Genomic DNA, 13,780 nt, shown 5'->3' with positions numbered 1-13,780 from the left:
CAATTTAATTCGTTTTTTGGATGCAAATAAATTAATTTATTTGCGTATCTGCATAGTATTTTTGTGTATTTATTCACTATTTTTATTGCAAATTTATTACGTGCATAAACTCATAAAAAATTCTGACGGATTTTTTTTACTTCTGGAGTCATCGTCACGTCTGTGAAAATTCAGAAGACACAAACATTAATCGAAAAAACTTATATGACGTTTTGTTGGAAATTCAGCTACATTTATCAAAAAAGTTTTCAATTATTGGACAAGTTTGAGCAAAGTTATGAACAAAAGTATAGAGTGACACTCACTGATGTTCGCCACTGTACGTACCGTATACACTTTTCATAAACCACTCTCTAACCTTCGTTTTCAGACAGCAACAATATAAATTGAGATCTTTGTAAAGATTCAAATGTGAGAAATAAATTACTTGTATATTCGTTTTTTATATTTCGGTACTTTGTGCATATTTAAACTACAACTGTGCCAGCAAATTTATCTGGTTCACAAAAAAAGACCAGTATAAAAAGCTAGTTTCTTGGTTATTCAGACACAGTTAGCTACATACTTTTTGCCGGAGCTCTGGCTTCAATAATGTTAGAGTAATTTTCAGACTTTTAGAGTTGTCAATTGTACACTATTTTTAGAATCTCAAAGTTTCTCAGTGATTTGTTCCCAAACAACGAGTCCCACATTCCTGAAAATTGGTAGTCTTTTTTTTCTCAAGCACACCATCTTACTTTTTACAACTACTCTGTATTCAGACACAACAACCAATACAATGATTGAGTCCATAATTGGATAAACACTAATGGCACTAAAAACTCCTCCTGCTGGGAAACTGCATTCAATACCAAAGAATGGTAGGTACATTATTATAACCAATGGAGAAAATAAGAAGATAGTAGGACATGTGATCTGGAATAGCAATAAAAATTTTGTACTGAAAAACCTGTAATAGAAGGGCCCCGACACGGTCAAGTTTAAGTTAATTTTTCTCGGTTCCTGTAAATGCTATTAAAAATAAATCAACTTATAAAAAACTTCTGAAACGACGATGATAAAGAACTTAGCATCCACCATCCCAATGTGGAACGCCATAACTGCCAATACTACCCAATTCCTTACCCCTTCACAATTTGAAGATCTTATTGATGCTTCTATTACTCGTTACTAATCACATTCCTTTTTTTAATCTCATGTTCTCTACTGTATATTATTCCCTTCATTCCTTTTCCATTAGTAGGCGCTCCTCGTGAGGGGGGCTGCCTCTCTCTTATGTTTTCTTATATGTCACCGTCTGCAAATAAATAAATCTTAATCTAAAAATCTAAATCAGTTGACAACTTTTTCATATTATTGACTGGAACCGATAAAATTGGCTCAAAGTTAAAAGTCAGAGGCCCTCCTATTACAGGGCTTACAGTACCTGGAAAACTAATGTTCTAAACAACTGGCGATGATGACGTTTCAATGTGTTTGAAAAACTTTGCATCGTTTGCTCCATCTTCGCATGCATATTCCACCCACAGTACACCATGATACCATATTGCATGGTCATTATGAATGACAATGAAGCGGTGTACATTACTGAGTTCCAACGGATAGATCCGTCTTTAGGATGGAAATACAAAACTGAAAGAATTGGAACTCTTTATAGTGAAGGAGGGGGGGGGGGGCGTTTGGAACAATAAAGCTTACCATAAAAAGCCGGGATATCCTCAATCGCAACATTATAACCAAAACGCATATCCTGTTGGAAGTAGTCTTTAGTATCCTGGTCCATTTGGAGTAAAAAGTAACTGCCGATGCACCATGAAAAACCAAAAACGAAGCAGTAGACGAACCAAATGATAAATCGGAATCCTGTGAAGTAGATCATATAATGAAGGCTGAAAAAAATTTCTAAAAATATATTAGAGACCCGCACAACCCAATAAGTGCCCAGTATCGATAAATAAATTGAACCGCCAACAGAGAAATAGTTAATGAATAGATTCCTGCGTAGGCTGCTGTAAAGTTATCCACTTTATCCCAGAATTGAGAAACAACCCGTTCTCTCACCCAGAACCATATTCATTGTCTTTTTACTCAAACCAAACGCAGATGACAAAGCGAAATATACCAATCCGCTATTGTAAAAATGAAGATTTGGTTTGAACAACGCCTCAGTGAATGCTAAGACAACACTCAAACTGGTGAAAATGACCATCAGGTATTTATAGGTTCCAAAGATTTTTCGCACACCGAAAAGGGTGAGAACTATTACAATCAATCCGATGGTTAAACTTGTGAAAAATGCGAAAATTCCAAAGTTTAGAGTAATCGATGAGAGGAGGTAGCTGGTAGGCATTATTTTTTGTAGTGAATAATGAAAAATGAAATACATGTTCTCGCTAAATCATGTGAGTTTGCAATTTCCGGTAGACATTACATTTCTGATGATCAACGATTATTAATTGTTGGAAACTGAGCAAAGTTGAGTCAGAAAACCTTATGGTACAAAAAACAATACAATATTAGAGGTGGTGAATTTTTAAAATCTGCATTTCCAACTTGAATGGTCGATTGAGCTGTCACCAGTGCTCCACAATCCCCCCTTTTCAATGATCTCCCGAAGACTGATAAGACAATAATGTAGTGATTGTTGGCAATATAGCCTGATACGGAGAGAGAGAAAAAAGGGATACAATATTTATTTATCAAAAATTGCCATGGGCCAAATCATATATTTGTTTGGGTGAATTAAAATATTCAAACACTTTAATCATCTCCAAATCATCTTGCATCTTTTTCGTATTTTTATACAAATCAGGTAAAAGACTCATAATTCCGGCTACACGGACAGCTGGGTCCTCGATGTTTTTGAAATTTCTCATATAGAACGACAGTTCTTTAACTATTTGATCCTTTATCGATTTTCCGATTTTAGAACATTCTTCTGTGATTTCCGCGAGAGTGGTGTTCCAGAGAATAAAATTAGTTAAGGCGAAAAATTCTAAAATATCCAGATTCTCTAACATCATTGGTTGGACAAGGGTTCGGCGGTGAGTTTCGAAAGTTGGCTTCAAAAATCTGAAATTTTCAGAATATGAAGTTAAATTTTTTGCTTCAATGCTCCCTAACTCGATTCTAGCTGATTCAATGTCTTGGAAATTTACAGAATTTCTCAATCAAAGATAGATCTTCATTTTTGTAGTTTTTGTCTTCTTTGTAAATCCATATACTGGCAAGAGGCGATGTGGAGTGAGCCGTAGTACGTACTAGTGTCTCCCTAGTTCCAGCAGGCATATCTCGTTTTGTTGGATTTTTATGAAAAAGTTGTCAACTACAAAATTGAAGATCTAGGTTTGTTTGTTAAAATTTGTTGGATTAAAGGAGGCCAGACAGGAAAGTCTACAGGGTATTCTCGGGGCGAGATCATGTATTTTGACGGAAAATCGTGCGATTGCGACCCAATGCGCGCTACTTGACGAGCATTTATTTTTTTTGTATACACTAAATTGGTTCAATGTTAGGCAATTATTCCCGACTTTTTTTTAGTTATTCTGTCATTCTATGATGTCGCCGCATGAAAACAGAAAAAAAAAACAAAAACGGACATATGGGAGTCGAACCCGCGATGTCCTGGGTCCTGGGCGCGCAAACGCCATGGATGGGCGATGGAGGACGCGCCGATGAATTGGGTACAGCGAAAGGGCGCCGATATGAGCCATATACGAGGCATATGGGGCACACAGCCGCCGCAAAGCATCTTCTCGCCTCGCTTGCTGGCACTCGATAAAATGAATAAAAACGTTCATTAGGGGTTCCTAGCGGTATCAGTTAAGTTCTATTGTGATGTGATTCTGTTTCAGCTCTTCCAGTTTCGTACGTTTTATTCATTACTCCCTCTATTTTTTATATATTTCGACTGAATTATTTCTACTTTTACGAAACTCGATGATTCTTTCTCAAAAAAGACTTATGGCATTTTTCAAGGGAGTTATGGTTTGGTGTCCGTTGTTATTTTCTAACTGTATCAAATATCACAAAACTAGAATTTTGAAAATTTTCATGTCTGGCCTCCTTTAAACTTTTTCAAAACTCACTCTAAAAACTGTTCCTTCGTCAGTTTTTGATTAACCTCAACATCCTTATAAAACGATTTCAAATCGCTCATATCTGCGTAGTTTCCAGATGGAAAGATGTAAATATCAGGTCGATTCTTTGAATGACTAGAAAATGCGCTTTCCAATATGAAAAATGGTGTATAGAAGTTGCGGAACAGAATGTGCTGAAAAATTCTAATCTTTTAAACTTGTTGGCGTAACAGTTAAGTTTCATTGGGATGTGATTTTATATTCCCGACCGGAAATACGTATTTTGAAGTTTTTTTCAAATCTTACTTTCTGATCTATGGGAAGCATTGCGAAGTCATCAAAACAGCAAGCAATCCAATCAGCTGTCAAAGAAACGCCTTGACTTCCCTCATCCACTGCTTCTTTATAAGTTGACGGCACCGCAACTTGCTCTTTAAACAAATTTTGGCCGTTCTTGTTATGTATGACACGTCTGGCACTCAATAGTTTTTCATAATTGGCTCTCATTTTTGATAGAAGAGGCATGGAATCTTTGTAAGACTCAGGGAGGACAGGTGAAAGTGAGAGTTGAGAATTTGAACATGCCGGGACGTCCTCTGTATTGGAGTCGGTTTTTAGTTGAACACCCATTGGATTCATTCCAGCTTGAAGGCATTTTGAGAATCGACACGCACGACAAATGCAACGAACCCCTGAAAAAGTTGATATTGTTTTTGAGATTTTTATAGGCACGAGAAGCTGACCACACCATCTTCAAGAAATTCCCGTTTGAAATTTTGTTTTATTTAAAGCTCAATTATTACAACACTTTGAGTTATTTAAAACCAGTTGGCTGGTGCGCCTTCGCGATACAACTCTTTCTTGAAAGGAAATCTAGGACAAATCGCGCCAAAGACGAGCCAGCCAGCTGTTTGAAGCGCCAGCGGCAAGAGCTTTTCAATACCTACATTTTACTATTTACAAGGGAACCACTCCATATGTTACCCGGGGATTCAGATGAAACCTATGCTAAATAGTAGTACACAGCCTGACTAGAAAAATCCCAAAATTATAGCTGCCGTCGTGAAGGTCTATTCAAATGGCGAGGCATTTTATGATTTTTCGTGAGTTCGGATTCGGTACCCTTCGGGAAACCATAACTTTGTTAATTTTCATGGTGTGCATTCAAACTTTTTTTTATTTAAAAGGTGATAAATTGGCAAGATTTAAAAGGTGATAAATTATCACCTTTTAAATAAAATAAGTTTGAATGCCCCCCATGAAAATTAACAAAGTTATGGTTTCCCGAAGGGTACCGACTCCGAACTCACGAAAAATCGTAAAACGCCTCGCCATTTGAATAGACCTTCACGATGGCAGCTATAATTTTGGGATTTTTCTAGCCAGGCTGTGTACTACTATTTAGCATAGGCTTCATCTGAATCCCCGGGTAACATATGGAGTGGTTCCCTTGTTAGACAAATAAAATATCAATTTTGATGAAAATAAAACGCTTTAAAAAACTCACCCATGGTCACATCACAGTTGGCATTCCCTCGACACTGGAAAGTTTTCTTCAACTGTATACATCTTCGGAAAAATGCGGTGCAGGCTCTGAAAATTATTAGAATTCGAGCTGTATACACAGTCAAAAAATACTGACTTGCAAGCCTCGGCTCCAAAGTGAAAGCCATCTCCGACTCCTAAACAAATTGCACATTTTGATTCCAATTTTGGCGGTGGCATTTTTTGCTTTCGAATTTCTATAAAAATAAAAATCCATTATATAGAAAAATCATTATCAAGTGAAATAGAAATTAGATGATTCTTATGGGCAATTGGTTTGTAGTTTGTAGTTTTTCTTTTGTTTGGAGATAAAAGAAAACATAGCGTAGTGTATCGAGAGACGTTTAGTGATTGATAAAAAACTTTCATTGGGAAGAAACAGTGTAGGAAAAGAGGAGAGCGGAATGAGAAAAACACGTGACGTGTCCGAGACAGACGGACACACACACACACACACACAGAACAGTTTCCTTACTATTAGTAAGAAGTAGATTGGTTTTTGAAAAGTTTTATTTTTTTTGAAAAATTTGTGTAACATTTATTTTTTTCAGATTTTCTCAAATTTCCGAATTTTCAGGAATTTTTAACCGTCCTGAAATATACTAAATTGTTTTCTTATTATTACGAAGTTCTCAGAATTTTCTAGAATTCCTAAAACTTCAGGTATATAGTTCTTCTACTGCAAAACTATTGAAAAATGAGTTTTCGTCGTTTTAAAGATATTTTTAAATTCTTGAAATTCTGTCTTCAACTCTTCTTCTCGAAATACCAAAAAGAAGATTGAAAAGAGAGTGCATTCCTACAGAGCAATATGTGCTCAGGGTATTCGCAAAAAAAAAAAAGAAGACGAGAGATTGTGGAAAAGGAGGAGAGTCCAGAAATACCGTCCGCTCAGCTGATTTTTTCTTCTTTTTTCTTTCTATATTTCTACTCCTCTGACTCTAACCGGATTTTTCAATACTCGAAGGATGATTTTTTGAAGAAAAAATATGCTATGTATCATTCTTTCTTTCTGATTATAATCTGGTTTTTCGAGTCTCTATTTTTTCTTGATTTTGTAATTTTTATTTTTTATCAACGGCTGGGACCCTTTTGTCTCGATTTGCTTATTAAAGAAGGACGAAAGTTCTGACTCTTGAATAAAAAATGCTTTCGATAAAATTTTAATAACGCATGTATTATGTTAGAGCAAAACCAAAACAAATTATGTGTATGCAATATATTAAAAAACAAACCAGAACAAAACAAGTTAAGATATCTTCGCAAATCTATCTGAAGACTGAAATTTTAACGGAGCAAGAAACTTCCAAAAATCTGAAACCCAAACGATTATGCTTTTGAAATCTGAAAGTTCAGAATCACCCAGTACAGCTCTGATCTGGCTGAAGACTCCCCAAGGCATGTATGTTTTCCAACACCAAACGATATTTCTGGAGAAGTGACTCATCCCGAATGTATCTTTCTGGATCGAGTTTTTCGGAATCTTCGAAGGGCTGTTTCATGGTTAATTCTCAAGAAGTCGGAAACATGATCGAAGCGTGACATTAAATTTCTGCGATAATTGCGTCCAAAATTTTCCAAATCTGAAAGTTCTGGACCAAGAAAGCAACCCAAAGTCATTCCCTGTTTCCCAAGATTTCCAATTCACAAGATTTCTAAAGTTGAAACCAATGCGACAGTTAATCTCCATCCCGTCGAGACTCGCAAAAGTTCCTATGATTTTACTAAGATTTATCAAAGATTTGAATTTCATTGTAACATTTTTTTTTGTTATTTCAAGAAGCCTTGCAACACTTTGGACTCCAGAAAAAAACTACAGAAATCACAGATTTGGGAACTTTGGTACTAGGAGTCAGAGATTTCGCAACTTTTCAATATTGAAATCTCCGAATTTCAGAATTTGAAATTCCAGGAATCATTTTTTTTCAAACTTCAATATTTCCAAACAAAAACTATTTTTTTTCGAATTCTAAGTATTCTAAACTTCCAATATTTCAAGTATTCAATATTTCAAGTAACTTTTTTATCAAATGAAACACCGGACCCTGATTTTTTCAAATATGGTTTTTCCTTCATCGTAGTTTCAGAGCAACCAAAACATCAATTTCAACATCATCCTCTATTTCTCTCCGGTTTTAAAATTCACGCGTTTTAAGTGAAGCCAGGAGATTGTAGCCGCCGATAGGCGGCGGAAATCGACTGGTTCAAAAATAATTAAACAATTTATACATTTACTTGAAATCATTGTTCTTCTCATCCCCTTGAATTTTCAACAGGAATGGATATAAACTTGCAGATTGTTCTCATCGACAGAATACTGTCCTGATTTCATTTCGACATACAGTACTGGCCATAAAGAATGCGTCGACACTGTCGACTCAACAGTTTTTTTTACAGTAACTTCATTCAAAATAGAGCTAAAGTGTCAAACGTTTTGTAAAATGTAGCAAATAACCCTAGAAAAAAAATATTCTGAAACATTTTTACACAAAAAACGGAAAACAACTTTTTTGGCGACAAAATTCTTTTTTTTGGAAAATTTCGGGTTTTTGGAGGTTTTTTTTTCATAAATTCGGAAAAAATAGAAGACAATGATGAATAATTTTTTAAATCAAGTTCAAAATTAATTTTACACATTCATAATCGTCAGATTTTTTGAAAACAAAAAAAAATCCAAAAATCCGAAATTTTCCAAAAAAGTGAATTTTGATCAGAAAAGTTTCCGTTTCCTGGGTAAAAATGCTCCAGAATATTTTTATAGGGTTATTTGCTACATTTTACAAAAAAGTTGGACGCTTCAGCTCTATTTTGAAGAAAGTTACAGTCCTGTCGACGCATTCAAAGGATGCCAGACACCAAAAAAAAAAATTTTCCTGATATTTTGCATAGAGAACCCCCATGAGGGGTTGAACTCATGACATGCAGCTCAGGGGTACAGCGCCGCTACCGGCTGAGCTACGAGGGCGCGAAGTCTGGAAAAGCTTCAACGTCTAATCTCACCTGATTTCCGCTTCTTCTGAAACAAATTCAAATTTTTAAAATGATTGTTAAGAACACCGTATCCTTGAGTATAAGTGTCTCACGGTCATTTTTACTATTGGAGGACGCTTGGGGCATCGTCCAAGATCAAATTTTTATACCTGAAAAACATAACAAACACAGTCGTCTAGATAATTACTAATTTATTATAAAAGATAATTAAAATACGAGTGAATTTAAATTCTTAAAAGATAAAGATAATAAGAGGTAAATGATTACAATATAACTAAGGACTAGATAAAATATAGAAACTAAATGAGAGATGATTAAAAGAGATAGAGAGATTAAGTTAAGAAAATAAACATAAAAGAATAAAACGGAATAAACATGAACTAAAGTTCTGGTGAGAAAAGGAGAGCAACCTTAGGGACCGCCGCTCCTCATCTCGTTTCCTGCCAGACTGAGGCGCTGCTCTTGGTCCCTTGTTTCCAGCCCGCGACACTACCAGTGAGTATTAATTTGGCATTCACAGAAGCCTTATCCAAAATAGGTTTTTGTTTCACTAAAAAACATTTTTTTCAGTTAAAAAATATTTCCAAAAAATACAATGACAAAATAATAACAGCTCCTACTGGGACGTCGTCCTCGTCATTTCGATTAGAAACAATAAATGAAGAGCGAAACTTAACAAAAATCACATTTTCAGATTCAATTTTCAAAAACCAGACTTTGTTAGATAGAAATCCTGTAAGAAATGGTAGTCCGTATAAATCAATCAATGATTGCTCAGCGTTGAAATCGTCCAATTTTATTTGACAGTTTTCCATGTGTGGGAGATTTAAGAACGCCTGAAAAGAAACTAATTGAAACACACTTCTTTTAGTTCTGCAACCATTTTTTTTGTAAAATTATAGTTTTATTTTCTATGCAGACTTTTTTTTGAGATGCTTGAGATTGAGTGAAGGAGTATCACGAAACAGTTTCGCCGATTGAAATTCTTTGATAGTTTTCATTGCTCAGAAAAATGTTTCGGGAAATTTTCCAGTCATTATTTTTCTAGATTTCTCAAATTTTCAACCATTTTTTGCTTTTTTATTAGTTATTCAAACAAATTCGTTGGACAATTTTGAGAAATGAAAAATAATAGATAAATCCTAAATTGAGAAAAACAGGCAAAAAAGCACTTAAAACCAACTTCCCATTTTTTCCCGATTTTTTCGAAAATTCCCGAATAATAAATTCGGGAAAAATTTCAAGAACAAAACTTTCCGGAAAAGATCTCCGGGAAATTTTTCGGGTACCCGATTTCTCGAAAAAAAATTTCTTTAAGATTTTTCCAAACCAGTATGGTCTCACCCAAGTAGAAAAAATAGGTTTTTTCTCAATTTCAAAAATCGTCTAGCCTATGAAAAAATTCTCTAGTTCCTCTAGCGCGTGTAGTCTTTCTAGCACTTAACAGCTGATAAGACGCCAGTGTTTGATCAAGAGACCCAATAACAACCTTCTATATAAACCAATGGATAAGTTGGTCAACTTGAAAAATGTTCTTAATTTTGCTAGTTTCTGTCTTTCTCGCTTGGTTAGTCGTAAGACAATACCAGAAAGTGTCAAGACTTCCACCTGGACCAGTTTCTCTTCCACTAATCGGAAATCTACCGCAAATTGTGTATTATCTCTGGTCAACAGGAGGAATTGTACCAACTTTCGATCTTTTTAGAAAGGTTTTGAAGTTTTTAAATACGTCTCGAGTATTCTGAATTTCAGCGATATGGAAACATTTTCACATTGTGGCTCGGTCCAATCCCCTATGTGAGCATTGCCGACTACGACACTGCTCATGAAGTGTTTGTGAAAAATTCCAACAAATACGCCGACAAGTTTATTGCTCCCCTGTTCCAAGCGATCAGAAGTGAGGATTACTGTACTAAAATAATTAAAAACTATGTCACTTGTTCAGACGATAAAGGAGTAGCGGGAACAAACGGAGAACATTGGCAAGAAATGAAGAGATTTGTATTGCAAACATTCAGAAATATGGGAGTTGGAAAAGATGTCATGGAGCTGAAGATTATTGAGGAGTTGGATGCAAGGTATGTCATATCCTATTGTAGAAATACATAGTATGTGAGCCTTTTGAATCTTCATACCCTTCGTAAACTAAAACATAACTTTCTCAGATGCGCGGACATTGACAAAGCCGCTGTGAATGGAGTCACCATCACACAAGCCTCTGATTTCTTCGATTTGACCGTTGGAAGTATTATCAACAATATTCTAGTTGGAAGACGATTTGATGAAGATAACAAAGAAGAGTTTTTTAAAGTTAAACATTCTGCGGACTCCGCTATTGAAATTGTGTCTCTTTTCGACATGATGCTGCCAGTATGGGTTTTGAAGACATTCTTCAAAGCGCATTATGATACTGTTATCAATTCCAATGAAGAGACTAGAGACTTCGTGGGAAAAGAAGCGGAAATTAGGTGAGATCAGATGTCGAGAATTATTATAATTGTTGTGTTCAGAGATAATCAAATAAAATCAGGCAAGTATTCTATCGATGAAAACAACGTCAAAGACTATACTGATGCATTCCTGTTAAAAATCCAAAAAGATGGAGAGAACAAAGATTTCAAGTGAGTGTATGAAGTGTTGATTATTTTTGAACATACAATTTCCAGTATCGAGACTCTCAAAACTATGATCGTTGACTTGTGGACTACTGGACAAGAGACTACTACAACAACTTTGATTTCTGGATTCAACCAGCTACTCTTACATCCTGAAGTTATGCACAAGGCCAGATCAGAACTGATGGAAATCACTGAAAATGGATCTCGTAACCTCAGCTTAACCGATAGACCCAAGACACCATACCTCAACGCGATGATTGGAGAAATTCAACGGCTCGCTTCAATCCTGAACATCAACTTCTGGAGAATCAACCATGAACCAACTTATATGGGAGGACATATGGTGGATTCTGGAGCACTGGTTGCAGCTCAATTGAGTGCTCTTCATATCAACGAAACTGTTTTCGAAAATCCAGAGAAATTTGATCCAGAAAGATACATTCGTGATGAACCACTTCTCCAGAAAATTATACCTTTTGGTGTTGGAAAACGTGCATGCCTTGGAGAGTCGCTGGCCAGAGCAGAACTGTACTTGGTGAGTTGAAATATTCAGATTTCATAAGCATTATTGTTTTTGTTTCAGATTTTTGGAAATCTCTTGCTCCGTTATAATTTCAAACCACACGGAAAACTGTCGACCGCTGACGTTTTCCCGTATAGTTTTGCCAAGAGACCATTCAAGCTGGAGATGCAATTTGTGAAAATTAGATCGTGAAATAAACATTTTGGATAAATTACGGTTCGTTTTGTATTTTCTGCAATAAATCTCATTTGTCGCTGTGATTTATGTTGTATAATACAACTTGTATTCAAACTACAAATACTGCCGCTATTTTTTCTGGACCACATGACACTAAATAACAGGTTAAGAGATCATTGAGGTTTATCAGTGAGTCAGAGACAGTTAGCTCCGATAGATTCATCTCTTGGATGAAAATACAAAACTGGAAGATTTGGAATTTCAGCTCTTTATGAAGTAGCGTAACACAATACTCAGGCTTGTAAGAAGACAATAAGATATTCATAGGTGCCAAAGATTTTCCGAACAGTGTGTGAACTATTACAACATTCCAAAGGCTAAACTTGTCAAAAAATGTGAAAATTCGAAAATTTAGAGTAATTGATGAGAGGTAGAGATAGTTGGTCGGCATTATTCGTTGTAGTGAATAATGAAAAATGAAATACATGTTCTCGCTAAATCGTGTGAGTTTGCAATTTCCGGTAGACATTACATTTCTGATGATCAACGATTATTAATTGTTGGAAACTGAGCAAAGTTGAGTCAGAAAACCAGTTAGTTAGTTGGCATTAATTTTCGTAGTGAATAATGAAAAATGGAATGCATTTTGTACCTGAATAATGTTCCGGTAGACATTGTATTTCTGGTGATAAGACGATTAATGAACGTAAAACACTGAGGACAGCTATGGTAGGAAAAATATGAGTCAGAAAATCTTTATGTGCAAAAAATACACAGTCGAAATACAGTACGGTTAAACTTTAATAAACTGCATTTCCAGTTTGAATGGTCGTTTTCCAGCACTATACGGCATGATCTCTCTGGTTGACAGCTCGCCATGTGGTTGGAATTTATATCGGAGTAGGAGGTTTCCGAAGATCTGAGAAAAAACTTTAGTTTTTCTTTATAAGTCTGTGGACCTACCAAATAAAGTTCGGATCTTGCCAATGACTCCCCGAGACATGAACGCTTTCCTAAACCAAATGGTATCACTTTTTGAAGAAGCTTCTCATCCCTTATGAATCTTTCTGGATCGAATTTCTCTGGATGTTCAAAAACTGTTTCATTGACATGAAGAGCGCTCAATTGAGCCGTCACCAGTGCTCCGGAATCCACCATATGCCCTCCCATATAGGTTGGCTCATTGTTCCATCTCCAGAAGTTGACATTTAGAATCGAAGCGTGACGTTGAATTTCTCCAATCACAGCGTTCAAGTATGGTGTCTTGGGTCTATCGGATAAACTGACGTTACGAGATCCATTTTCAGTTATTTCGAACAATTCTGCTCTAGCCTTTTCCATGAATTTAGAATGTAGGAGGAGCTGGTTGAAACCGGAAATCAGAGTGGTTGTGGTAGTTTCCTGTCCAGTAATCCACAAGTCCAAAATCATTGTCTTCAAGGATTCAACACTAAAAAATAAAGCTTTTTTCGACTAAGTCTTCAAGTAAGCCTACTTGTAGTCCTCATTCTCTCCATCTTTCTGCATTTTCCACAAAAACGCATCGGTATAGTCTTGGAAGTTGTTCTCATCGATCACATACCTTCCAGCTTTGATCTCATCGATTCTGAAAAAAATTATTTTGAATTTCTGATAGCGTATCTCACCTTTCAATAAAGAATCTCACCTTTTCAATGCTTCCTTTGCCGCGAATTGCTTCGAACTCTCTTGACCATTTCTCATTTTTTCGAAACGTCTTGGGAAGAAGTTTTTCAGAATCCACACTGGCATTGTCATATCAAATGGAGAAAATGTTTCAAAAGAAGCATCCATGACTTCCTTGATTTTGAGAAAATCATTTTTGTTGT

General features: G+C 35.9%; 3 protein-coding genes across 3 annotated transcripts in view; 1 reads left to right on the top strand and 2 right to left on the bottom strand.

The window, feature by feature from the left end:
- CBG01387 overlaps window positions 1-13,780 on the bottom strand; it is a gene marked incomplete at both ends in the record, with an annotated part of 35,945 nt that overhangs the window by 21,399 nt on the left and 766 nt on the right. The window lies entirely within an intron of this gene.
- On the bottom strand, window positions 2,700-5,792 carry CBG01395 (the record flags this gene model as incomplete). The annotated part of the gene is made up of 5 exons (XM_002636098.1): window positions 2,700-3,072; window positions 4,089-4,273; window positions 4,386-4,771; window positions 5,587-5,672; window positions 5,722-5,792. Coding segments are annotated over 5 exons (1,101 nt in total), but the record flags the coding sequence as incomplete, so codon positions are not given.
- On the top strand, window positions 10,145-11,948 carry CBG01396 (the record flags this gene model as incomplete). The annotated part of the gene is made up of 7 exons (XM_045236877.1): window positions 10,145-10,324; window positions 10,368-10,512; window positions 10,561-10,693; window positions 10,781-11,083; window positions 11,126-11,236; window positions 11,282-11,306; window positions 11,817-11,948. The coding sequence occupies 7 exons, from the start codon at window positions 10,145-10,147 to the stop codon at window positions 11,946-11,948; spliced, it is 1,029 nt and encodes a 342-aa protein (XP_045091827.1).

This window comes from Caenorhabditis briggsae, assembly GCF_000004555.2.
Source record: "Caenorhabditis briggsae complete genome, chrV, whole genome shotgun sequence".
NCBI lineage: Eukaryota > Metazoa > Nematoda > Chromadorea > Rhabditida > Rhabditidae > Caenorhabditis > Caenorhabditis briggsae.
Note: the sequence above shows the minus strand (reverse complement) of the source record. Positions and strands in the feature narration are given on the sequence as shown.